Raw genomic sequence first — 27,465 nt, 5'->3', positions numbered from 1 at the left:
TCTACAAATGAAATGAAACTATTTGCCAAACATTCGTAACCGAAGCAACCCGACATAATAATCTAAAATATTTTCATATCTGTTATCGTATCTGAAGCCGGTAAAACTATAAATTACAGAAGCATTACACTTATGTATTTCAAATTAAACGCTACCACAGGTTCGAAAAAGAAAATACTCTGACCTAAGAAGAACCGGCGAAAGAAACCCATCAGGTATTTTTTGTCAATTTTATTATTTACATATATCCGATATTAAAAGAAATAGCCAGAAGGCGATCGTTTCATTCCCAAGGTATTCATAACATTTTGGATATTAAGCAATATAATGCATAAAGTTTACATACAGCAATATAATGCATCATCGACATCTCTTATTATCATTCCATAGCAAAGAAAATTAGTTGAAACACTGATTACCTCTTTACCAAGTGGTAGACCAGATCCGAGGGTAGCGGTGAGTCCAATAACTTTTGAGATCATTGCCCTGAATGTGAGGTACTCCTTGAGGTGGACCCCCCTTAATATAGTCTTCATCTCTGGTATACCAGAACCTGTGAACATATTACAATACGTATATATAGGATTATTACATTTTTCATGTAATTTAACGTTTTTATTTATTTTGCTCAATAAAACATTTCGTCTAATTAATATCGTATCGTCGCATTTTTCAAATAACGTAAAAAGGGGTTCCACCAGGACTTATTATTAGACCCATAATTTATAATCTTTTCATCGATGCGAAAAATAAGTTTAACGTAAAAGTTTACGTTAGGTATTGTCTGTTACGTATTTTTGCTTGTAATCATGTAGTGCGGTATTCAAGTAGTGCTGCATAAAAACTATCAAATAAGGACAACATACCGATACTCTGTGCGGCAACAATGTGCACAAATCCAGCTGCGAATAGGATGAGGCACACGGGTAACGAAACCCACGCTATGTATTGACTAAAGGTTGACGTCGCTAAATCTTTGTACATCCACATGCGAGCTGAAATTATAAACAATGCTTTGAAATTGCAGCTGAAATTGTTTATTATCCAAAACATATAAAAATAATATTCTATAAGTCTTTGAATGAGTGTTATTTTACCTGTTTATCCTGGAGATAGCGTGAAAGCAAAATAATAGTTTTTTTAACTATAACATTTAATAGAAAAGAGATTTCTTTGCAACATGCCATCAATTGATATAATCTACATTGTAATTAAAGTTAAAAAAATATGTGGTTATAATAGCTTGAGTATTATAGTAATTTAAGTTGATGAGTTAGAACCTTACCATTATTACAAACTGCAATGCCCTTGTCCATGGCGAAATTGAGAACTGCCATGATGATGCCCAGCAATGCCAGGAACACCCAATCTTCGCCGAGCCTCGCGAACGTGTGCCTCCAAACGTACCCTAACAAACTTCATATCATTGATCATTTACCATTAGGATTTTAATAAGAAGACATTTACATATGTCGATTAATTAATGCAAGAAGAGAAGTATGAATAGTTGACATAAAACATTGATATAATTATTGAATGTCGATTTGTTCAAAATATAGTGCAAGCTAATTTTGAAATGTTACTTATTGGGTATATTCCAATGGGTCTTGTTACTTTTTAAGTTTAAATCGAGAGAAGAAGAAAAAGTGAAAGAGGGGGCAGATAAATAATGAAAACAAGAGGTTTAACTGCCTTTAAGTTCCAATAATTGTAGAAATTAGCATTCGAGCGGGTCAGTAAAAGAGTCCCCTGGAAAAGTGGAGATGAATGTAAGTTCTCATAATTTACATAACCGTAACTGGTCACTCATGAACAGCAGTTGGTCCTGCACTTGAACACTTTCCAGTCGTATCGGGCTTTCAGATTGAGAGCATGAGGGACTACACAGTGTACTTTTGTTTGCACATACACCTTTTTTATGGAATAGGTTGGCGGACGAGCATATGGGCCACCTAATGGTAAGTGGTCACCATCACTCAAGGACAATGACGCTGTAAGAAATATTAACTATTCCTTATATCGTTAATGCGCCACCAACCTTGGGAACTAAGATGCTATGTCCCTTGTGCCTGTAGTTACACTGGCTCACTCACCCTTCAAACCGGAACACATCAATACAGCGTACTGTTGTTTAGCGGTAGAATATCTGATGAGTGGGTAGTAACCACCCAGACGGGCTTGCACAAAGCCCTACCACCAAGAACTTTTGTTATATAATATGCCATACATACATAGGTCATCCTCTTGAACGGCCATCGTTACCGAAAAACGATCAGGTAGGACATCATCATTAATACGTGTATTCGTTTTGACATTATCAAGTGATCACTGATTCACGCCTCACCTATTACTTTGAAGAATTTCCCCCTAGGTCGATGTTTGCCCGTCGCCTCGAGTTCCTTCTGCCGAAGTTTGTCATCTTTCCGTCTTCTTTTCCGAAGCCTTCTGAGTCTTCTCGCTTCTTCTCTGGCCGCTTCACTTAGGTCGCGTTGGTAGCGACCATACATCTAAAACAAAAGTGAGATAAATTAATTTTCACACTTACTTATTTATAAGTCATTATGCCACTGCTGGGCTTAGTAGTTTCTTTTGAGAAGTAAGTCTGGAGCTTTGAGATAATGCTGTTTAAAGCTAATTAACACACTTCTGGTAGTTTTCATTCGATTTATAAAGATCTCGTGCTATGTTTTTTGTCACTGAATTAATTTATCAACACAAATAAGGCACTAGAAAATTCGGGTTCGAACCCACAATTCCGCCAATATTCACGAGCCCAAACTGAACCAAACATAATTTCTCTTATTAAATAAGAAATTAAATTTTAATTATGAATTATGCTATTATAAGAAATGGGATATAATACCACAACACGCCTCCCTCTTTCTACTATCTCTTCATAATCCATATTATCATTAATTATTTACTTCATGGTTTTTAATTAAATAAAGATTTCATTTAATGATGTTTCAAATAGAACTTGCAAATAAGCAACTAGGGTCAGTATCGATTTCCTCTCCCTAACTGAAGATTATTTCGAAACTGAGGCTGTAATTTAAGCTAACCTTGTATCCAGGCTCTGTTTGTTATAGATATGAAACAGATAATCGCAAGTGTGTTTACGAAAGATAAATGATTGCTACTTATGCAAGTAGTTCTAAGACCATGAGCGATAATTAAAATTACCGTTATGGCAATTATGTACAAGAACTTAAGTACATGCATTTCTGGAAAAGGGTTTCATTCACAAATACGATTTAATGGTTATCACTAATATCAGTATGTACTGCAATGATTCGACTATGACTTGGATTACTTAGCAGGGCAAGTCAAGTGGACAAACTTCTCTACACCAATATTATAAATGCGGCAGCATACGTCTGTTGATCTGACACGGCCAAAGCTGTGGGCGACAACTAGTTCCCAATAATTGCATACATTTTTGAATTTCCTTTAGATTAATAACAAATACGAATTTCACGCTTTTTAGTTCTTGTATTGAAATATACCAATATTAGGATATGCATTGTTTATTAATAATGAAGGATACTTTGTGATTGATTATATTCTATTTTTTTAAGTAGATATGGAAGATTTTAAAAGTAGGTCTGTTTTTATTATAGTTACAATATTATGAAATAGTTTACAAGGCGTATTTTAAAACTCCAATGAACTTATGTTAAATATTTCCCTCAGAATTTTACTCATAAACAGAAGCCTAAATAAACATTGATTACCATATTTGTAACATAAGAAATGTAAATTTTTCTAAACAAATATAACATTCTTCTCTTTTATTTTCTTTTTGTAGATACTCTAATGCAAATTTGGTACAAATCTTTGCTACGTTGTAGCGCTGCGTAACAAAGATTTGTACCAAATTTACTATCTGCATAAACCTTTCGTAGGGCAGCAGACCTTTCTATATATCTTTCTGCACACATACTGTATTAATATTTTATGCTTTGTAAAGTAACTACAGGCGTAAGTCTATAAAATTGAATAGTTCCAGAATAAATAATACATAGAAACAAACTAGGAAACTGTTAATTAAAATGTTGTTAATTAAAATAATTTCTTATTAAATTTAAAAAGGAAACGAAGAGCTGCAATCAGTATATTCTCTAATTATGATTCAAATATTAAATTAAATGCTTATCAGATTTTAATTATTTGATATTTTAATTATTCCTCGAATAATGAGGCTATCGAAGTATATAATTTAGTTATAAATTCATTTATCGCAATATTTAGACTATTAGTCACGGTATAGTTAGAACGGTTTATTAAAAAAGGTTTAACGGATAATTTAATTTTAAAAGTAAAGAGTTGCCTATCGCAACTGTGTATAAGTACGACACAATTTAGATGTAGCATCGGCAAAATTCGTAAAACCGATCACATCAGAATTAAGTACGCTATCCCAAATTATCAATATTTATTACTCATGTGAGTATGATCTTTACACAAACAAACTTGTATTACCATATGACCTAATCTATTCGTTGATTTACATGCACTTGTTTTCTCGGGTTGAACTGACGCGAGAATTAGTCCAAGATTTTTAGATATCCGCTCTGCATAAAATCCTTCTACCTACATGATTTTTCGATTGGATTATGTCGGAGGGTGCCCCCCAAGTATAAAACCGAGTTTCTGTCGTCCGAAACCGCGAGCGTTAGCCGCCATCTTGGAAAACGTTTTTTGCATATATCTTGGAAACGGTAAGTTTTACGTCAAAAACCGAAGAGATCTTTTTTGTAGAAAACTAAATTTTCCACCTTTTTCATTCCAAACTTTTCCTCCTATTGTTGATATTTTCCGAGATATTTAAGTAAATAAAAACCAAATTATTTGTTTTTGTAAAGTAAATCAATAAATTTTGTATAAAATTGGTAAAATAAGTTTGTACAAAAAGTTTTATATAAAAATTGTAGAAAATTTCATGCTCTCCAACTTTAATTGACACATTTTTTTCGTATCTCCAAAAATGATTGAGTTACTTTACAAAAACAAAAAAATTGTTTTTTTCTTTTTACTTAAATATATAAGAAAATATCAACAATAGGAGGAAAAGTTTGGTATAAAAAAGGTGGGAAATTTTGTTCTCTACAAAAAAGATTTCTTCGGTTTTTGACGTAAAACTTACCGTTTCCGAGATATATGCGAAAAAACGTTTTCCAAGATAGCGGCTGACGCTCGCGGTTTCGGACGACAGAAACTCGGTTTTATACTTGGGGGGCACCCTCCGACATAATCCAATCGAAAAATCACGTAGAAGGATTTTATGTAGAGCAGACCGATTTTTGGTGCTAAAATTCCTGGACTAAATCTATAGCGATGAATAGCGTCGAATGGCGCGACAGGGAGCTATTTCTATTGGTTGTGTAAATCGGCAGTAATTGATTTTATTGAATTTCCCGATGCTACATCGAAGTTTTGTCGTACTATACTTAATTATATGTGTATATTAAAATTGTAATATTTATATTTGAGACTTAAATATTTTACAAGAAACTAAAATTCACTTCGCTTTTCAACCGACTTCAAAAAGGAGGAGGTTATCAATTCGTCTGTATTTTTTTTTATGTTTGTTACCTCATAACTTTTCACTGGGTGGACCGATTTTGATAATTTTTTTTTTGTTTGAAAGGTAGTGCTTCCCGTGGGGTCCCATTTTTTTTAAATTTTTTTCCGATGATGGTATCCGTATGAAAACGACATAAGTCTTAAATTTGCATTATGTATATGCGCGACAAATAGGTGAATAACTGAAAATCACGTTAACCAATTTTGATAATTCTTTTTTTATTATAAAATATATACTTCAAGGATAATTTGGTGAAAGTTTGGTAAGGTTTTGAGCACAGGATCCATGGCAAAGTAACGGAACGGAAGGGAACGGAACAATTCTGAGGAGCACGTTAGCGATACTCAGTCGAATCTTTTATTTTTATGTTATTTGGATATTTGAGTCACCTTCCGTATTGCGGTAATGTTAATTTAATTATCATAGTCGAATATTATAATCAACTAGCTACCCAGCCCGGCTTCGCACGGGTGCAATACTGATACTAAATATACTGCAGAATTTGTTTATTTACGACATCACATCGCATACTTCTAAAATTATCAGTGTTTCTTTACTATATTGGTCATGTATTATATATACTAACCTTTCTCTGGAATCACACTATCTATTAAAAAAAACCGCATCAAAATCCGTTGCGTAGGTTTAAAGATATAGGGACAGAGAAACCGACTTTGTTTTATACTATGTAGTGATGGAACTCCTAAACGGCTCACAGTTAGGGTGCGATATGGGGCAGAATTTCTTACTATCTTTAATCAAATTTTGTGTATGTGATGTAATGTAATATGATGTACGACATATATTAGCTCTTTTTCAAAGTTTTTTTGCTGAGGTCGATTACAGCTCTTTCGAGGGATCCTTGTAGTTTATGCCGCATGACGTATTAAAGTCGCATTTTCGAAAGTCTATTTTTGCTTTATTCGCAAGTTTCCCGTAAATTGTCCTCGAAGTAGTTTATGACTAATATAAACGGAACGCTTAATCTATCCATATTAAGAAAAATTAGTTAGTCAAATTCACAAGCTTCATTTAAAATCAAAAAATAAACCACCGACTCCAAATATAGCAATAATTATAACTACATTATATAACCGTAAATCGACTTTTAAGTAGTCTAATATTTTTCATTTCATTTTACTTAGGAGGACTCTAAAAAATATATTGAATACGCAATTATTTTTAACACTTTTTAGTGCATATTCATTTGTTCTAAAGTAGTGTTTTGTTTGAAGTCGGTTTTTCTTTTTGTTAAAATTTTTATTTATTTAGCCTTCCACTAGACTTAAACATTTTTACAAAAAACTAAAATTCACGCTATTTTACCCTTTCGCCATTCACTAATGCATGAAAACCTCCTTTATAAAATGCCAACCACCCAGATCTTGGGCAGATCGTATCCACCCCGTTTAAAGTTTAATAATCTTAATTAAAAAAATGACGTAACTGTAAATAATTACACATTATTTCGTAATGATTCATTGAAACTTTATACCAATATATATAAAACTTTTACGAAAAAACTGCTAGTGTGAACGAGCCTTAGCGACACAGTTTCAATGCTCTTCGAAGGTGTTAAGCAAATTAACATTATCCAATGTCATTGGGTTGATGCACGAAGACTTTCAACTGTAAATATAACCTTTGACTTTTACAATTATTATTTATTATAATCCGTCCTTTTGGCAACATATACAAAATATATATGAAAATATTAATAGTATTCTTAATAGCATCATAACTACTACACCATTTCATTTGTCGTAATATTTTTTTTATATGGTCAGTGGTTAGACCACCTGGATTTCAATCGAAGATTGTGAGTTCATATCCAGATTAATAGGATGCCCATTATTCTTTTCATATGGCATAGGTATCAAACGACCCGGAGGTTCAATTGATGACAAGTACCATCGCCCATGGACATCTGCAAAACCGGGCAGCTTGCATGTACGTTACCGGCGATTATTTATGGTATTTATAATACATATCATGCTCGGTGAAGGGAAACATCGCGAGGAAAAATATATTCAATTTAAGCCAGCCATGCACCCACAAATTCGCATTTACAGAAGCATAGTGAAATAAGTTCTTAACCATGAACAGAAGGTCTAAGCCTTTACAGACCTTAAAAATAATGGGTTAAATGAACCGCTGAATTTTTGCCGGTTCTTCTCAGGTCAGAGTATTTTCTTTTCCGAACCAGTGGTAGTGTTTAATTTAACAATCAATACGTAAGTAGTACTTCTATTTTGAGTAAAAGACTTTATAATAAGTACATAATATTCTTGGTGGTAACCAACCGTTCAACAGAAATTTGACGGTGTAATACTCAATATTGTTGTGTTCCGGTTTGAAGGGTGAGTGAGCCAGTGAGTCTGCAGGCAGAACATAAAATCTTGGTTTCCAAATTTGGCTGACGATGTAAGAAATGGTTAGTATTTCTTACAGTGTCACTGTCTCCAGGTAGTAGTGCCCACTTATTATGTGGAGTCCCATTTGCCGTCTGCCTAACTATGCATATTTTTTTAGTATTGTCAATCTGTTACTATCCGAATAGGATAGCTGAGATGGCCTAGTGGTTAGAACGTGTGCGTCTTAATTGATGATTTCGGGTTCAAATCCAGGCAAGCACCACCATAAATATGTGCTTAATTTGTGTTTATAATTCAACTAGTTTTCGGCGGTGAAGGAAAACATCGTGATGAAACCTGCATGTGTCTAATTTCATCGAAATTCTGCCACATGAACACCAACAAATGTGTGTATATGTTCCAAACCCTCTCCTCAATGGAAGAGGAGGCCTTAGCCCAGCAGTGGGTAATTTACAGGCTGTTACTTTACTTTTTGTTTTACTATCCCATGGTATTCGTTATTTAAATAAGTTTTAGTATTCATTAAGGTCTTCAATATGTAATTAATTCAAGGTTGCAGTGAAAAGCGAATCGTAAACGTAAAGACGCTCTTTGTTTCGACTAACTATAATCTATCTGCTAATGGTGTTACGTTACGAGCGTCCTATTATAATTTAAATACCCCGTCGTATTTACTCTCAAGAATGTCACAGAATGCATTATAATAATATTCTAGCTTATAGTGACGACTTTGTGAGGAATTTCAAATGAGTTTAGCGAGTGAAAATTACCATATACGAAACTCGCTCACCCAGAATATGTATTTTAGCCCCTGTCATAAGATACCTGGTTCTTTTGAGCGATTTTGGACAAGTATTTTTGCAATTATATGTGACACTGGTGACAGGAGGGCTGGTTCGTTTTTTGCCCAGAGGATCAGAATTGCGATTCGACGGGGAAATGCTGCTAGCATTCTTGCCACCATTCCACGCGGTCAAGATGTATACAGTAACTAATTTTAGTGTGTATTTGTTATATTTAAGCATTTAATGTTATTAATTATTATATGTGTAATCCATTCTCTCACTCTTATAATCAGATTGGATGAAAAATTTCAATGATTCAAATTTCAAAATTCAAGATACAACGGCTATTTGTATATCCCGCGCTCTGACGGGTTATATCGGCTGGTTTCCAGACTCCTGGCTGCTACTGAGAAATTCTCGAAGAAAAATCCTATATTCTTTTTTGGTTTTAATGGTTATATCCCCGTATCTCAGAATGACAGAAAGTCAGTAGGTCTTAGTTTGTTTATATATACATTACAACAATAATAACAACAGCCTATAAATTACCCACTGCCGGGCTAAGGCTTCCTCTCCCTTTGAGGAGAAGGTTTTCCAATGTGGTCAAATACACATGTGCCAGAATTTCTATGAAATTAGACACATGCAGGTTTCCTTGCGTTGTTTTACACTATGTTTGTATGACCGCCGACCACGAAATAAATTATAAACACAAATTAAGCACATGAATATTCAGTGGTGCTTGCGTAGGTTTGAAATCATCGGTTAAGATGCCCGCGTTCTAACCACTGGGCCATCTCGGCTCTATATACACATTGCGTTATCTCAATTGATTCTACGTCACTAGTTTTTTAAAAAGATGTGTAACCAGAACTTAAAAATAAGACCAGATTAGCTCGCAGATTAAAATGCTGCGTTCACCTTGGGAAACTTAAGGCAGGTGCAAATATTTGATTTTACAATATTAACAGAGAATGGTCAAACAAGAGATAAGATTATTAGATTGAATTAGGCGAGAGCTCTTATTTCGAGAAATTTAAATATTTGCAAAAACGGTATTTCGTCATCATTCGAATAATGGCTAATTTTCATCATTTACGGTTTTTGTACATCGCATAACCTCCGTGGTAGAGTGTGTACACTAGTTTTCATAGGTAAGCCACTCCGAGGTTCCGGGTTCGATTCCCGGCCGATTCGATGTTATATCATTAGTTTCCTATGTTGTATTGAGTCTGGGTATTTGTGGTACCGTCGTAACTCCTTATTTTCCATAACAAAAGTGCTTCAGCTACTTACATTGGGAGTAATGTACCTATGTAATGTTGTCTCATATTCATTTAATATATTTATAACAATCGTAGTATTAAATAATAAATAATTTACTTATCTTATTTGTTAATCTCTTGCTATCTGAATAACTGCTGAGGTTCTTGCCGTGTCATCTCGGTAGAATCTACATGCCGTACCGAAATCAGCAAAAAATTTAAATTCATTTTTACGATTCAAAACGTCCTAAGTGCTTTTAAATACAGCATATTTTATACCATGTATCAAATTTGCATTCCTGAGCTAGCTATATCTATAAGAACGTACTATCTTATCGTTAGTCAATCTATAATGTCTAAGTTGAAACTGCAACGTCCTCAGTCAGAGCGCGTATTTCCGCTGCACTTAATCTTAATTCTGCTGACGCCACTATTTTAATTCAATACGATTTTCAATTTACCTCATTGCTTTAATCTATTGTATTCATATCGATGTAAATGATACATGTATAATTCAATCGTTAGTGGGAAATCGATGCAATATCTATGCAGGAAAATCTATAGAGCCTGTCCAATTCGACGTGTATGACAGAAGGACACAATCGATTTATGAAAGGTTGCGCTTGTGGTGAATTTTAAAACAGCCTGTGTAAATGCATATTATAAATTCATACGAATGTGTGCGTATAATTTTAATTGTGTGTTTCTTGTAAAAAAATTAAAGGCAATCTTAATTTGATGGAATTAATTTGTGTTGTTAATAATAGTCATTGTAGTAGATATATATTTTGAGGTAGCATAGATGAGCGAATCAATAATAATAAATTTGTATGGTAACTTACTATTCTTCTAAAGTATATTGTTTAATTAGTTTAATTTTAATATAATATACAAAATTAAATATTAGCGTAAACTAGACAGAACGCCATGGAGACAGATAAATTATTTTCCATGACAAGAGATTAGCATTATAAGAAATTATTTAGACACAAATGTCTGAGGAATTGCAAATGTGTGGTTACCAACTGCTACCGACTGTGATAAATCTTAGGTTACTCTACGATAAGTAAATACTTTAAATTATATATATCATCAGCTATACATATTATACCTTTAGTTATATTTAGTTGCTTAAATCGTGCAAAGGAGAATTAAATGGGATATGAACCAGAGATAAAAACAAACATATAACAATACCGATACCTAACACACACATCAAAGGCATTATATACGATATAACATATATTCGCGATGGAATAAATGAAATACTATTGAAAATAGTAATTTCCGAAATACAACGTAGTACCATGCAACTTGCACATACACACAACGCCGTCACATTTTTATGTGTGGTGTTAACAGCTAGTAACAATAAATCAATAACCAAAACAAAAATCCTTAAAATTAATCGAATGCTAACCTCTAAACCAGAGGATACGGAACCAATTAACGGTTTTCCTAATTAAAGTCACGTATTCATGACTGAATATGCAAATGAAGAAACAAATTTTCCTTGCTTACTATTCAAGACGTACATACTATCATTTAGTGATATTATACTACTAAATACATAGTATACTAAATTTCTAGTTCTCATCCAGACAAGCTCCACTGTCATTTTAGCGTTTCTAATTTAACTAGTTAATTGAAAACCAGTAATTCCCAAACATTCGTTATTTCTTCTTCTAAGTAGCAATTTTTTATTATCATTATCATCATTATATAGTATAAAACAAAGTCGCTGAGTCGAGATGGCCCAGTGGTTGGAACGCGTGCATCTTAACCGATGATGACGAATTTCATAGAAATTCTGCCACATGTGTATTCCACCAACCCGCATCGGAACAGCGTGTTGAAATATGTTCCAAACCTTCTCCTAAAAGGGAGAGGAGGCCTTTAGCCCAGCAGTGGGAATTTACAGACTGTTGTTGTTGTTGTTTTTTAAATAGATAGAGTGATTCAAAGAGGATGTTTTTTGTATATAATACATGGACAATACAGACAAGAAATATTGGTAAATTTAGAATGTCGTAAATAAACAAATTCTGTAGTATATTTAGCATCTTATACCCGTGGGAAGCCGGGGCGGGTAACTAGTTACAATGTAAATCAATACGAACTTGGCGTTTGTAAATTACAAGGAGATTTCATTATTTCGGTATTTTTCAATCGCATTGCGATCGCTATGTACATTATGTGTTGTTATATAATTTGTAAGTCACGATTTGTTTGTTCACTTGCTCAATAACCGATGCTGATGCGGAGATGACGATATCATGTTATAAGTAATTATTTGAACGTGTTAATTTTATAAAGAATTGCGTTTGTGTTTTTTTTTTCTGTATTTGAAACCAAATATTTGGCTAAAAGCAAATAACCTGATTGTAATGAGGTTGGTTATATATTTAAATTAATAAATAAAAATATATACGAGCTTATTTATTTATGTGGCAAATGGACCATCTTCCATAGTAAAACCATCATTTAATTTACGTTCGTAAAAAGCTTGTATCTATAAAGTATATTATGATTTTGAGTTTTGATTTTACCATCCGCATGCTTAGTAAATATACTACATTTACAGTTTTAGTTAGTTAGTTATTTTTTTTTTATAGTTAATAGTAACGATTTCTTAAGATATTATGCTCCTTGTGCCTGTAATTGCACTGGCTCAACAATATTAAATACGCTGTTTGGCATGGTAGCATCTGGCCGGGCTAACACAGAGGCACCCTCCTTCCAATTACTATTAAGCTTCCGTCAAATCAAAATATCTTATAATCAAGTAGGCTTTTGTGTTTTAGAATCTTCACGTCTGGTTAAAACTAAATTGAGTTGATAGATTATGAATATCACATTTAAATAAACATTTATAATCATTCCACGCGACCGGCAAGGCGTTTTGACGGCACGTTCACTACGTGCACTATCGTTAAAATAATTAACACCACATTACGACAGAATATTAATATTTTCAAAGATTTATCTCGTCGTTATTATTTTGTATCGAAACCAGTTGATAGACTTAATGCTTGCTTTATAGGATACTAGTAGTCGCCCGTGACTTCGCTTGCGTTTAACGGTGTCGGTTGTCATGTGTCAGGCAAAAAGAGTAGCCACTGTTCTTTCTCGGAGTTCAAGTTTGCTTCATACCAAATTTCTTCAAATTCGGTTCAGCGGTTTGGTCGTGAAAGAGCGTCAGTCAGACATAGTGACTTTCACATTTATAAATAATTCTTCGTTACGAATCCAATCCTTTAATCTTTGTTTAAGCTTGATTTATACTACTAACATCCTGTAAATGCACTGCGCTAAGGTAAATTAAGGGCCCAAGCTTCATCTTCTTCCTAAGTGATAGGATAGAGAGAAGATTCACTTTGAGAAGCATTGGCCCTTATTTCACCACGCTGCTCCAATACGAAAGGATCAGTGTGCATTGATAGAAAAGGGAGGTTTGTCATGTGCAGGTTTCTTAACGATGTTTTCCTTCATCCCCGAGCTGGATATGAATTACAAAAAAACATGTTGTTCTGATTCTTGGATCCATTTGTAGGAGATGACCGTGAGATATTGTCTTTCTTAAAATAAAATATCCGACGATTTGGTGTACAATGGGTAGCTTAAAAAGGCACAGGGTTCGAGGATCTGGGTTCAACCGGCGAATTTGACTTGATTTTTTAAGTTTCATTTCTTTCAATATAATCAGAAACAATTTATTTTGAAAGTTGCCAGAGTTTTCATTTTAACAAAAGCTTGGATCTGAAATCTTTACATCCGTATAAGATCTACTGATCATTGTCGTATGTCCCTTGCGTATAGTCCAATGTAGGTAAGTTTAACTTTTAAGTGGATGGAAATTTCTTAATCATCAATACTAACACCAATTAAATGTTTCAAGTGTTTTTATACTTATTAAACAGCCTGTAATCGTGTCACATGATCGCTCAGGGGAAACTCGACTAAATTAAATCACACTCGAGTTTCAGAGGCTCGTATCGTATACCGTGTGAGCGGCTTACGACAATTGCTCGAGCAATTGTGAAATTTACCTCATCACGCCGTATATCCTTCCCTCCCACGGGATGCCGATGCTGAGAATTGACTAATGAGGGAACCAGACGGCTCAGGTGTTAACGATCCCGACATCATCATATACGGTATCATGTCTCAATGTATTTATGAAGATAACCAAGATTAAGATATATGTAGAAGCATTACACTTACTCATTGAAGATTAAAAAAAACTGCGACCGTTTCCGAAGAAATATTTGAGAAAGTCTAGCAAGGAGACTAAGCTGAACTTACAGATAGAGATTGAAGAAGATCTAATTACTTTTACTTATTTCTTAAAATTTGTTTAAGAATCGTCTGGTCTGGTACTGGATTGATTAAATCATCGCGGTAGCCCCGATTCATATATGAATTTACCGTTGTTAATTACATGTACATGTAGAGTTACATTAGTACATGTGTAGTTAATTAAATTTAATTAACTGTATATCTTTATATCAAAGAATGCCGTCAAAACTGCGTGCGCAACAAAACAATATATTCTATCAGAAGTATATGAATAATTACAATAAACGCTATTCTGAGTCGTTTAGATTATAAGGTCAATATAATGTATTATCTAAAAATTTACAATTTTCAACTTATTTAATAAATAATGAATGATATCATGGTCGCACTATAATTTAATACGGGAGGTCGGGCCATTCTTTCATCCCAAACAAGGAAAACATTCAATTAAACCACCTAAACTAAATTGTACTACGCATGCGTCAGCAGGAAATAACGTCTTGTGGTCAGGAATTTAGACAATAACGCGTGTATGGTGAGTGTGCGTTGATATTCATTTACCCAATATATCTTTTGCAATGTTCAAGACTTTACAGATAAATAAAAAATGCAAGCACTATATTATTTATGGTTTATAACTAGACTCTAATTTATACCTTTTTTTAAATAGCACAATATAGTATTGTTGTGTTTCCAATTTGAAGATTAAATGCACAATGGATATCTTTTGGTTCCCAAATTGGTAGCGAATTAACAATGTGAGAAATAGTTTATACCTATTAATCACAGCACCAATTTCAACGGGCAGTGGTAGTCTTACTATAATTAACTTTTATAAAAAAATAATACCGTTTATGTTTCAATAAGAAAAATGTACTTGCACTATTTTTTGAGCAAATTCTATGAATTGAAGACTTACGTCATTTATCAGAGCAAAAGTTCTGTAATTTTATATATTTCCAAGTTACGTCTAAATGCTGTAACTTAACTAGCAATTCGAGTATCCACAGCTATTAATGCCTATGCAAGGCCAAAGTTCCCTAGCCATCAATGATGAAACATGCAGGCAGGTTGCCTTCCAGACATCGCGTGTTATCCTTCATTACTGTCAAGTTCAACTGAATCCATTTAATCGGCAGGATTTGTATTACGTGGATCTTTATTAGAAACGGTAAGGAGAACATTTGTAGTTACTATTACTTTCTGAATTTTGTCGCCCAGTGCTGGACGAAAGCCTCCTGGATTCTCTCGATCTTGGGTAGCCAGTATTCATCCCAAACCTGTGTCCTTTTTTAAATAGACACTACATTTCAGTCTTATTATTTATTTGATTACTAGTTGTCATCTGCGGCTTTTCTCGCGTTTTAGGGTGTTGGTTGTGTGTCGAGCCAAAAAGCAGCTTATATGCCCTTTCTTAGAGTTCAAGTTTGCTTCATACTAAATTTCATCAAATTCAGTTCAGCGGTTTGGTCATGAAAGAGCCACTGACAGAGTTACTTTAATTTATGCAACTAAATATTGTACACAATTATTTTTAACCTCATTTGAAGCGATCGTTTGAAGGTTTCATGAAATATTACCGAAATAAATACTTCCTATATGATTCAGCAAATGGCTTCGAGGAAGTGATATGACTTAAGTGTATATCACACTAAGTGCAGGCTGTTACAGTTTTTAGATTCGTATTTATTTGCGAAGTTATTAAATTTTTCGACTTACCAAATTTCAAGGATAAAATAAACATGAGATAACATCACATATATTACTCAGATCACAATGTAAGTAGCTAAAGCGCTTGTGTTATGGAAAATCAGGAGTAACGACGGTACCACAAACACCCAGACAAAAGACAATATAGAAAACTAATGATAATAACATCGGAAGGGAATGGAACCCGGGATCTCGGACCTCGTACCCATGAAAACCGGTGTACCCACCAATCGACCACGGAGGTAGTCATAAATAAAATTGATGTTTCAGAAACTTAGATATATAGATAGATATATAGACAAGGTTCCAAGTTGTGGTTTCATTTAGGAAGCCGATTCAGCATTGTGATCACTGCATGACCCTGTCTCGTCAGGTCTAATGTTCTTGACAGTGCGATGCACGCAACGCCGAGCATTACCGCATTGAGGAAACGATAATGAGATGACCACGGACATTCCTTGACTTTGCTCTTAAATTGGTCCTTTTGATAAGGATTTTATGACATTTTTACCTACATAGCACCAAATAAAGCATATAATATTATACATTAAATAAATAATATTTTGGAGTTATCGTCACATCGTTACGGTAGCATGCGTAAGCCGGGAGTCTCAAACCCCCCCACTTTTTAACGTGGGGAAAGCTCGTAAAGCGTTTTTCCAGAGAGAAAAAAAAGGAGTTATCGTCGCATGTTTGAAAAAAAAAGTTTCTTATTTTCTTGCTTAATATTCAGGCAAGAATTCCTCATATAATTCCGATATTGAAGGAATATGACTGAGTAGTGATTGTATAAAGACGACGTGTTCTTTTCCTAGTAATATAACACATAAAGATTATTATTACTAAGTATTTAAGGGCTATCTGTTTATTTCTAGTAATTTATGTATAGCATAACATATGAATTAAATAAATTTAAATATGGCTCGAAATTTCAGTATTTCATTTCATGCTTCCAAGAATAACTAAGAGATATGTAAATAATTTTCTGTGCCTAGTATCTAAATAAACGGCTGTTTAATATCGAATATACCGAGAATATCACGGTAGCAAAAAATGTAATAACTTAATGGACGAGACCTTGAAAGTTGTAGACTTGACTAGAAGATAATGACAGATTTTGCAGAACGTATGATACGTAGTTTTATCTTATTCAACTATATTAAGAGCCAACACTACGATCTGAGAAAACTCGAAATTGTTAATGGCGAACATTCTTTATATTTGGGCGTAATTAACATCTCCTCTCCCTTTAAGGATGGTATGGTAAGGTGTGGAGCATAATTCTTGTGGGATTTAAATATGGCAGAATTTCGTTGAAATTAGACACATGCAGGTTTTCTTTCACGATGTTTTCCTTTGCGACCGAGCGGGAGATGTGAATCTGCACTGATGAAATTCAGTGGTGGTTTGCCCGGGTTTGATACCGTAATCATCGGTTTAGATGTACAAGGTCTTACCACTGAGCCATCACCGTACCAAGCATAGCTTGATGGTAAGTTGATGAGTTAGATTTAAAATCACAAGAATAAGATATAAACAAAAGGTTATTATTAGAGCAGCGGAGAGTGATTCTGCCATATTTAGTGTTGCTGGTTATTTCATAGTATAAAACAAAGTCGCTTACTGTTATTTTTCCTAAGTATACTCAGATCTTCATAATTACAACTATCAACGGATTTTGATGCGGTTTATTTTGAGTGATTCGAGAGGAAGGTTTTTGGATATGATACATTGACAATATAGTAAAAAAACACAGATAATTTAGAAGTTTCTTATTTGTTGTATAAAAATTCTGTTGTATATTTAGATCCAGCACTGCACCCGTGCGAAGCCAGGACGGGTCGCTAGTATCTGAATATAAAACGCCATTTGTTCAAACCCGAATCCGACCTCGGTAATACTCATATAATGTAATACTTGGTGGTAGGGCTTTGTGCAAGTCCGTCTGGGTAGGTAGCACCACTCATCAGTTATTCTACCGCCACATAAGAGTACTCAGTATTGTTGTGTTTCGGTTTGAAGGGTGAGTAAGCCAGTGTAACTACAGGCACAAGGGAGATAACATCTTAGTTCCCAAGGTTGGTGGCACATAGACGATGTAAGGAATAGTTAATATTTCTTATAGCGTCTTATATCGTCTATGGGTGATGATGACTACTGACCATCAGGTGGCCCATATGCTCGTCCGCTAACCAATTCTATAAAAAAAATGTAATCCTTAGACCACGATGCACTTTGTTTTTTTTTTCACATATATTTAAAATATACGGCTAACAAAATATATCATTAAATACATTACTTTAAGTCTAAGAAATATGTTTCAACCGGTTACCGAGTCGTTAAAACTAAATACTCTGCCACTAAAAACTTATTTTGAGCTAAGTTATATATAGTTTATATGTTGTATATGACATATAACAGATTTATGAATAAATTATAACCAAGGTGTAGCTGATTTGTTTTGAGCAGCTCGGTGTTACTGAAAAATTACATACCTAAACAGGTTTCGATTTTCGGTAAATCCCCTAATTTGTTTGTCTATGGGCATGTCAAGTTTCAGACTACGTCCATATCAAATTCTATGCGACCGGATATGAGGTTTAGTCACGATAACAAACAGAGAGAATAATTTTCGTATATATCATATAAGCCAATCTTTCTGTTCGCCTTAAAGATCACAATAAAAAAATACAAATTCACAGTTAACAATGAAATGTTATCGTTACGAAATTTAAATTAATTTTTGTACTTAATCTTGCCATAAGAACAAGAAATTCTACATGAAAAATTTAATTCCTGTTTGTTAAGAGTAGGCAAGCACCACTATATATATGTGCTTAATTTATGTTTATAATTCATCTCGTGCCCGGTGGTGAAGGAAAACATCGTGAGGAATCCTGCATGTATATAATTTCGTTAAAATTCTGCCACATGTGCATTCCATCTACCCGCATTGGAAGAGCATGGTGAAATATGTTCCAAGCCCTCTTCTTAGAGGATGCCTTTAGCCCAGGCTGTTACTTTACTTGTTAAGAGTGTTTATATGATATCTCATTAAAACCAGAAAGGAATCTTAACCAAGGACCTCAGCTACATGCTACCAACATATAGAGGATGTTGCGTTTTTATAACTATCACCTGTCTGGTCACCACCGCTCACACACTTTGTCTGTATAAGAAATATGGACGATCTCTCCCATCACTAGTGCGACATCTTCCTGGGGAACTAAGATGTTATGTCCCTCGTGCCAGACGTTGAACTGACCCTTTAAGCCGGAACCCGCTACTGAGTGTTTTAAGATACGTTTATTATACCACGATTATTAAATATTATCATTCACAACCAGTCAAGTGACGTGTTTTGTTGTATGTTTACGTAATTAGTGATTGTTTATTTGCATACGATACAGTATCAGCTACTACCGACTGGAACGTGCATAGTAAATACTCATTTGATTTAGAATTTATAATTTTAATGTTTTTTTTTTTATTGGAAATAGTTTAAGGAGGCAGATGATGAAATTATGGAGAAACCATACTTTTGATAAATTTGAAAAAAAAATACGCATATAGTCTGGAGTTTTTTATAACCGGTGATAGTTTTTCTTTTAATTATTAATAAGTGTGATGCCTTTAATTAAATAAGTTGATTTAAATAGACCAGCAAAGGACTCGTTTTATTATACTTTTAGTTACTCAAATTGCTTATGCATTGTCTACAAAGTCTACTTTTAACACTAAAAACTATATATTATATATTAAATTAATTATAACGTTTTTTGACATTTATTAAATGTTGTATATAATCGTAAGTACATTGAATATGCGGTATCGTGAACATACTATGAGTATGAACCATAACTTTATCAGACATTTTTCCTCCTCACACGAGAATAATTATACCACAAATTAAGAGTAAAACTCTGCAATGCTTATCCAGATTCGAAGTCGTGATCTTCGATTAAGTTCCAAGTGTTCTAACCTGCTCGTATAGCAACAATAAAAAAAAAATTGTAAACAGAAAAAACTACAATACGTGAAAGTATTCGGTCTAATAGTTTTTTTAAGCTCAGCATTAGAATTATTTATAAAACTCAAGGACTCTACAATTGTAACGAAAAAAAACTAAATCTCGCAATATCCAATTACTTTTTTTTATCACAATTAACAACAATTGCAAATAAGTCGAAGTCAAACACGGCTGCTGAACATCACATGATCAATCAAAGCGTCGAATATTATAATTAGTACCATTAGAGCGCAAATTACCGCCGATTTAACGCAATTCGGCTTTAATGGTTCTGCAAATAGTGAATCACGTGACAGCTGGATATAGTGCTTGGATTGAAGCCTACATACCCCTCCTAGTCCTCCCATTTTTATGTAGCTTCCTAATTTAAAATAACATTATTAATCGACTCAAAAAAGAGGTCATCAATTTGATGGTGATTTTGGTCGCCTTAGGACTTTTTCTTTGGGAGGTATTCTTTCAGTTTGGTGTTGTATAAAATATGATAATATTTTTGAATTAAATATGTATTATGCTTACATTTACAATGCTTAACAAATATACATATATAAGTAAGAATTTCTGAGTATGAAAATAGAACCTTCAAATTTGCTGTTATACGCGCCACCAGTTTTTTTATTTTTATTTTTTTTTTTTAAATAAAAAATATGCCCAAATCATATTTACTTTTTAATGCCATAAAATTATCCGTCAAAAAAATATATACTTTGCATTTATAATTAACTACCTTCCTTCGTGTGGGTTCCAATTCCAAATTCTAGAAGTTCCAACTCTCTTTGCCCCAATTTGAAATTCCAAAAGTCCTTTTCAATTGAACGTCTACCTCGCAATAGGTTTTATACTATGATAAATTTTAGTCAACCGTTTTGGCTGATTATTATTTCCCTTACAAAGGCGAAGAATATATGTATATATCATTATTATATATTATAATTTTACTTGGTAATAAGGCTTCGTGTGAGCCTGTCCCGGGATGCCTAAGCTGACAAAACAGCAAAACTTAGTATTTTTTAAGGATGAATGAGTCAGTTAACTGCAAGTATAAGACACATGACATCTTAGTTCCTAGGGCATTGATGATATGAGAAATTATTAATGCTTCTTACAGTGACCACTTACTATCAGCTGGTCTATTTTTCAGTCATATTAAACTATAATTCAACTTATAAAATTTCAAAGTTTGGATTAATAAAAAATAACCTATTGTGGAAGGCTTTATGAAATATGTTCGGTAGTTTTAGAAAGACACGTAAAGGGGGCCTGAGCTTTATAATATTTCGTAGTGATAGTTGATTAAAGTGAAGACTATACATTGGGCACAGTAATAAATATTATGTTTTTGGTATTTCGTTTTTTTTTTTTTAATTAATGAAACTTTTGAATACAGAGAACTATAAATAATTTAACAGACTAAGATAGGTGTATATTAGGTACATTAGATGAAATAGCATCTCGTAAAGATAAATTTTAATTTCGAAACAATTTTTTTTTTAAATATCTAACAAGTTGCTTTGCGCGGTTTTGTCTCCTTAGCGTGCCATATTGTGGTGTCATAGTATTTAGCCTTTATAAGGAGCACATATATTATATAATATTGGAATTGAAATTTATTTCCCTAACATATTATGTAAATGTAAAGTGTAATAAAGTATGTAAAAGTAAAGTGTATGTTAGTGTAATTTTTAAGGGCGCATTTGTGTTTTCATATCTACTCACCAAGGTCCCCAAATAGCTGTGCCCGATCTCCTCCTCCGACGTATCCCCAGAAACCAGGGTTTGCTTTTTTAATTTCATTTTTCACTAAATATCGACACTTATAACTTGAATTATTTAAGCACTCGATTTTATTTGAAAAACATTTGTTTGCATTAGGGATGTTCTTCCTATTATTATTTATCGATATGGTTTTTTAATTTCGATTTTTTTTAATAATACATTAAATGTAAAATTTACATAAAATGATACTATAAATATTTTATTGCAAAAATGATTACTACGAATATTTCATCGCAAGTAAAGAACACACTGCACATGTAACGATTAATTTGGGAATTACACAATATTCGTTTTTTTTTTAAATTCCTAACTCCCGAGCCTACGATCTCGGAGTGTCGGTTCAGGTAGACTGACCTATCATAACCATCTCCACTCCCGCGCAAATGCACTGAAAATCTGAAACTTAAGACGCGGCCACACGAGAGGAAATAGTTCACACTTGGTCATTACATATTTAACATAATGTCTAGCGTAACTTGAACCCCTTATTATCTAGTACTTTATAACAAGTATATGGGAAATAATTAAAATATTATATTACTTATCATTTGCGTTTTATATACATACATAAGACTTTAATATATTTATAGTAAAAAATATAATAAATACGTATTAAAATTGTACAATGTAAAGGAGTATAAAAATGATAGAAGAGATTGGTGTTTTGATTCGTTGATTTACATTATTTATTTGATTATTTATGTACATTTATGTAAATATGTATTTTTTTGTGTTAACAAAAGAAAACTCTGAGTTAATTTCGCCGATGCTTTTTATGTAAAAATATTTTCTTTTCCGAACCTGTGGAAGTGTTTAGTTTGACAATCAATAAGTAATTTTCTATGTATATTGGATAAATAAATTTGATATGATTGATGAAAAGAGTATTTACCATAATCCTTATCGGGTCATCTCAGTACAATGAAGTATTACATTAAAATAAGTTTTGTAAAGTAAGGATTAGAACGGGCTTGTAAGTGCCTACTTTAATTAATTATGTTTTAATTTTGTTTATCATCAAACATATGACATAAAATGTAATCTAAACAAGATTGATGTTAAAAGTATGTTCACTCAAGGACGATCGTCTACTCGAATCTGTACATGCTAAGCTGCTATACATTACGTGTATAAGTAATGTGTATATTTATAAGTAATTTATTATACTAAGTGTATATATTTTGTGATACAAGTAAGATTATGTGACTAACTTACTTGGTGGTAGGGCTTTGTGCAAGCCTGCGTGGGTAGGTACCACCCACTCATCAGATATTCTACCGCTAAACAACAGGGTTCCGGTTTGAAGGGTGGGTGAGCCAGTGTAACTACAGGCGCAAGGGACATAGCATCTTAGTTCCCAAGGTTGGTCACGCATTGACGATGTAAGGAATAGTTAATATTTCTTACAGCGTCATTGTCTATGGGTGATGGTGACCACTTACCATCAGGTGGTCCATATGCTCGTTGAACAACCTATTCCAAAAAAAAAACTAAAGATATTTATATTATTAATATCTTTTTAGTTATCTAATACCTTGATTTAAATTACAAAAAAATGTATTTTAAGGTTAAATTTGCGAAATTTTGGTGAAATGATTTGACACACGCATATGTTATCATTAATAATTATATTATATTATGTTAAACATATATCTAGGCAGTATGTACTTAACTTTATGTCTTGTTAGCTGCCATTATTGCCTCATCATATTATATTAATGTTTGTATTTCTCTTTAACGCGTCCTCCACTATCGATAACTAATGTTGTTAATCGACATTCCCAGCACTAATTGCGCGATAATTACTGGGGCCCGAATATTTGCACGTGATATACGTTTTACCATTAATACTAAGCATTTTATTTTAATACTTAAAAATTTATTTATTAAGTTTTAATTTCTTTCTCATTTTCTTCTCATTTTAACTAACCTTATTAGTTTTTAGATAATAGTTATTAGTAAAAATCCTATAGGATTACGTATACGTAAATACATAATAGATCAACGGCAACTATCCTTTTTATAATATCTTCAATTCTATATTAATTACTAACCCACTTGTTAGATCCTCTCCTTAAAGGAAGAGGAGGCCTTAGTCCAGTGGGAAATTTACAGGCTGTTTTTGTTGTTTATATATAAATAACAGTATTGTAAGTATATTCTTAATGTTACTTTATTTTCATTGTATATTCGTATAATTAAGTAAAAAATATATGGCTTTTTTATTTTATTTATATAAAACAAAACATTTATTTCCTTATATGCCCTTTTTTACTTCCACGCGTACATTCCAGTTTTATCATAGGAAGGAAGAAATAAACGTTTTCGTCGTTTTTATTATGCCGACGGTAAGTGGACTAGCAATTGATGGTAAGTGGTGACTCTGCCGATTTGCATTAGCGCCATATGACATTTTAACTATTTCTTACATTGCAATTGGCACCACCAACCTCGGGAGCAGATATGTATGTTACGTCTGTTGTGCCTGTAGTTACTCATTCATCCTTCAAACCGGAACAGGACGGATTGGGTGAATTACGTGACCAGTGCTGTGGGACCTACCTAGACGGTCTTGCACAAAGCCCAAAGGTTTCTTTGTAAGTTTGTCCTTACGCTTTCTAAGAGTTATACATGCGCTGCTATCAAATCATGTTTAATAAAAATAAAGATAGCTAGTATTTCTTCTATAAGGTATATTCTCCACATGTGAAACAGCTGGGTATGTAGTTTATTATTTTAAGTGGCGCTGTCGTATCTTTTAAACAATCGTTCAGGAATTATGACGGCTCAAATATTGGTTATAAATTAGTTGAACATTGCAAATTAAAATCATCCTTCTGGTATTGGGCATGGTGAGTAGTGTTATAAGAGAGATAAGGGAGGAAATAGTGCAGTGCGGCACGCAAAAACACAAACAAAATTACTCAAATGGAGTGAGGTGGTCCCAATATCCTCATCTTTATCTACAATGTGGAAGAAAAATTTCATTAATTGTTATTGCGTATTTTTGAAGTTACGGTGGTAGAGAACGATATGAAGATTTCTTGGTGGTAGGGCTTTGTGCAAGCCCGCCTGGGTAGGTACCATCCACTCATCAGATATTCTACCGCTAAACAACAGTACGTAGTATTGTTGTGTTCCGGTTTGAAGGGTTAGTGAGCCAGTGTAACTATAGGCACAAGGGACATAGCATCTTAGTTCCCAAGGTTAGTGGCGCATTGACGATGTAAGGAATACTTAATATTTCTTACAGAGTCATTGCCTATGGGAGATGGTGACCACTTACCATCAGGTGGCCCATATGCTCGACCGCCAACCTATTCCAATAAAAAGAGACTATCAGAAGCTTACGAGCTCATTTAGAGCTAATAAATCTTATTGGAAATAAAAATATATCTATGTATTGATCTTTACATAAGCTAAGCATCCGTATCTTCGTAGTTGAAGAATATGGGAACTTGAAAGATAGTACCCAATGTATATAAATAAGACTCTTAAATGAAGATTAGATTGTTGATAAGTAACAATGATTCGCAGTTTAATCATCATTAAATTTAGACTATTTATTTACGTGACTCTTGATTTTATTGTTTTTGTTAATTATCAAAGAAACAAAATAAATTACAGAATACCATTACAAAGCTCAATCAAAACAACATTACAATGAGCACGTATAAGGTCAGATAAAGTTATCTCTAAACATTGATATGCAATATTTATTTCAGAGATTACAATGGTCTGAACTCAATTAGATATATCCAAAGTATGTATTAATTTATTGATTTATTATGTAATATCTTATCGATTTAATTTATTAAATACTAACTGAAATTGCAATACGATGAGTTGTAATTTTATTGTTTGTTAACAATTATTTTATCAGGCACGTCTTAAGGGATTTCTTCGCAGATAAATTCCGGGGAGAGGCCGGCCTATAAGAGACTCTTAACCAGCGAAAACCTTATGAGCAGAGATTTCCCAGTGCCTAGAACTTAAGGTAACTAACTAACAAGAAAGTTTTACTGAGTTTAATTACTTTAAGATTCTCTCAGTGGCAACCAGAAGTTTAGAAGGTAGCTCGGTCTAAACACTCCAGTGCTTGAGCTGAGATTTCCCAGTGGTTAGAACGCGTGCATTTTAACTGATAGCGGATTCAAACCCAGGCAAGCACTACTGAATATTCATGTGCTTAATTTGTGTCTACAATTCATCTCGTTGTGATGAAACCTGCATACGTCTAATTTCATAAAAAATTGGAATTGTGGAATACAATCAAAATCTTCCCCTCAAAGGGAGAGGAGGCCTTAACCCAGCATTGGGAAATTTATAAGCTGTTGTTTTTGTTCGTTCGGCAGTATCATTTAAGCGTGCACTCCTGCAGACACAGAGTACACTTCTCAAGGGCATGAATGATCTCACTATTTTGGCTGTCGTCCACTTCGGAGCCAACTGGGCAGGACACGGGAGAACCTTAGACGCAGTACATGCTTGAAGTGCAAACATCCACTACGGCTTAAGTCACACAGCGTCTTATAAACCTCGTGAGAAAACCTGCATGTGTCATGTAAAAAACTACCACATGTGTATTACAACGACCCCAGTATTCCAACTTATTCCACCACGCTTATCAAACGGAGAAGCGTGGTGAACTGGGAAATACCGATTCAAAAGTGCTGAGTAAGACGTGGACTAATTGAATAATTTATATTGAAATCAAATTCAAAATACACTTTTTTTAAGTAGGCTTTTACTAACACCTTACAATCAATTTTACAGAACTATTTTAAAAGTTAAACATTTGAAATATTTTGCAACGTTACTTAAAAAAAAACATGCTTTTTATAATATGTCTTATTTATTATAGTTTTCTTCATAAAAGATTTGAATTTAGAGTCTTCAAAGTTTATAAATATTAAACGCACTAATAGTATAGTATCAACTAATATAATTGTTCCGTGAGGGCTGGTTGGTTTTTCGCCCAGAGGATCGGAATTGCGATTCAACGGGGAACTGCTGCTAGCATTCTTGCCACCATTCCACGCGGTCAAGATTTAAACAGTAACTAGTTTTAATTCATATTTGTATATATTTAAGCACTTAATGTTATTAAATATTATTTTAATAAAACTAGTTTTTACGACCTCCATGGTCTAGTGGTGTGAACACCGGTTTTCATGGGTACGCCACTCTGAGGTCCCGGGTTCGATTCCCGGCCGAGTCGATGTAGATTACCATTAGTTTTCTATGTCGTCTTGGGTCTGGGTGTTTATGGTACCGTCGTTACTTCTGATTTCCATAACACAAGGGCTTCAGCTACTTACATTGGGATCAGAGTAATGTATGTGATGTTGTCTCATATTTAATTATTATTTATTATTATTTATTTAATGATAGTATCTGTTACTAGGGAGCATACGGTCGTGTTAACTTATGCGGAATTAGCAGCAAAATCTAGTCTAAATCAATAAGTTTATTCCTCAAGTATAATCTGAATCGGATCTCAAGCTGTGCGGAAGTGAGGTCGGCCGTGATTGCGACCGCGTTTCCACTGTATACGTACGATATAAGCCAATACCTTAGTGTTGCCCTAAGAATAATTGAAGGAGAAATTGGTAGAAACCCTTTTATAGATATCAAA

The 27,465-nt window shown here is 33.7% G+C and overlaps 1 protein-coding gene across 6 annotated transcripts in view; it reads right to left on the bottom strand.

Annotated features, from left to right (window-relative positions):
- Positions 1 to 27,465, bottom strand: part of LOC124540446 (chloride channel protein 2) — an 80,508-nt gene that overhangs the window by 29,162 nt on the left and 23,881 nt on the right. For 2 of the 6 annotated variants that reach the window (XM_047118022.1, XM_047118021.1), the window contains exons 1-5: positions 21,768 to 22,206; positions 2,345 to 2,507; positions 1,286 to 1,408; positions 867 to 995; positions 420 to 553 (exon numbers count right to left, since the gene is read on the bottom strand). In XM_047118022.1, coding sequence (XP_046973978.1) covers positions 420 to 553; positions 867 to 995; positions 1,286 to 1,408; positions 2,345 to 2,507; positions 21,768 to 21,845 — 627 coding nt within the window. In that variant the 5' untranslated portion in view covers positions 21,846 to 22,206. Of the gene's footprint in view, positions 1 to 419; positions 554 to 866; positions 996 to 1,285; positions 1,417 to 2,344; positions 2,508 to 21,767; positions 22,223 to 27,465 lie in introns of those variants that run through there. The other 4 variants (XM_047118020.1, XM_047118019.1, XM_047118023.1 and 1 more) reach the window with 4 other exon arrangements.

Source organism: Vanessa cardui, chromosome 25 (assembly GCF_905220365.1).
Source record: "Vanessa cardui chromosome 25, ilVanCard2.1, whole genome shotgun sequence".
NCBI lineage: Eukaryota > Metazoa > Arthropoda > Insecta > Lepidoptera > Nymphalidae > Vanessa > Vanessa cardui.
Note: the sequence above shows the minus strand (reverse complement) of the source record. Positions and strands in the feature narration are given on the sequence as shown.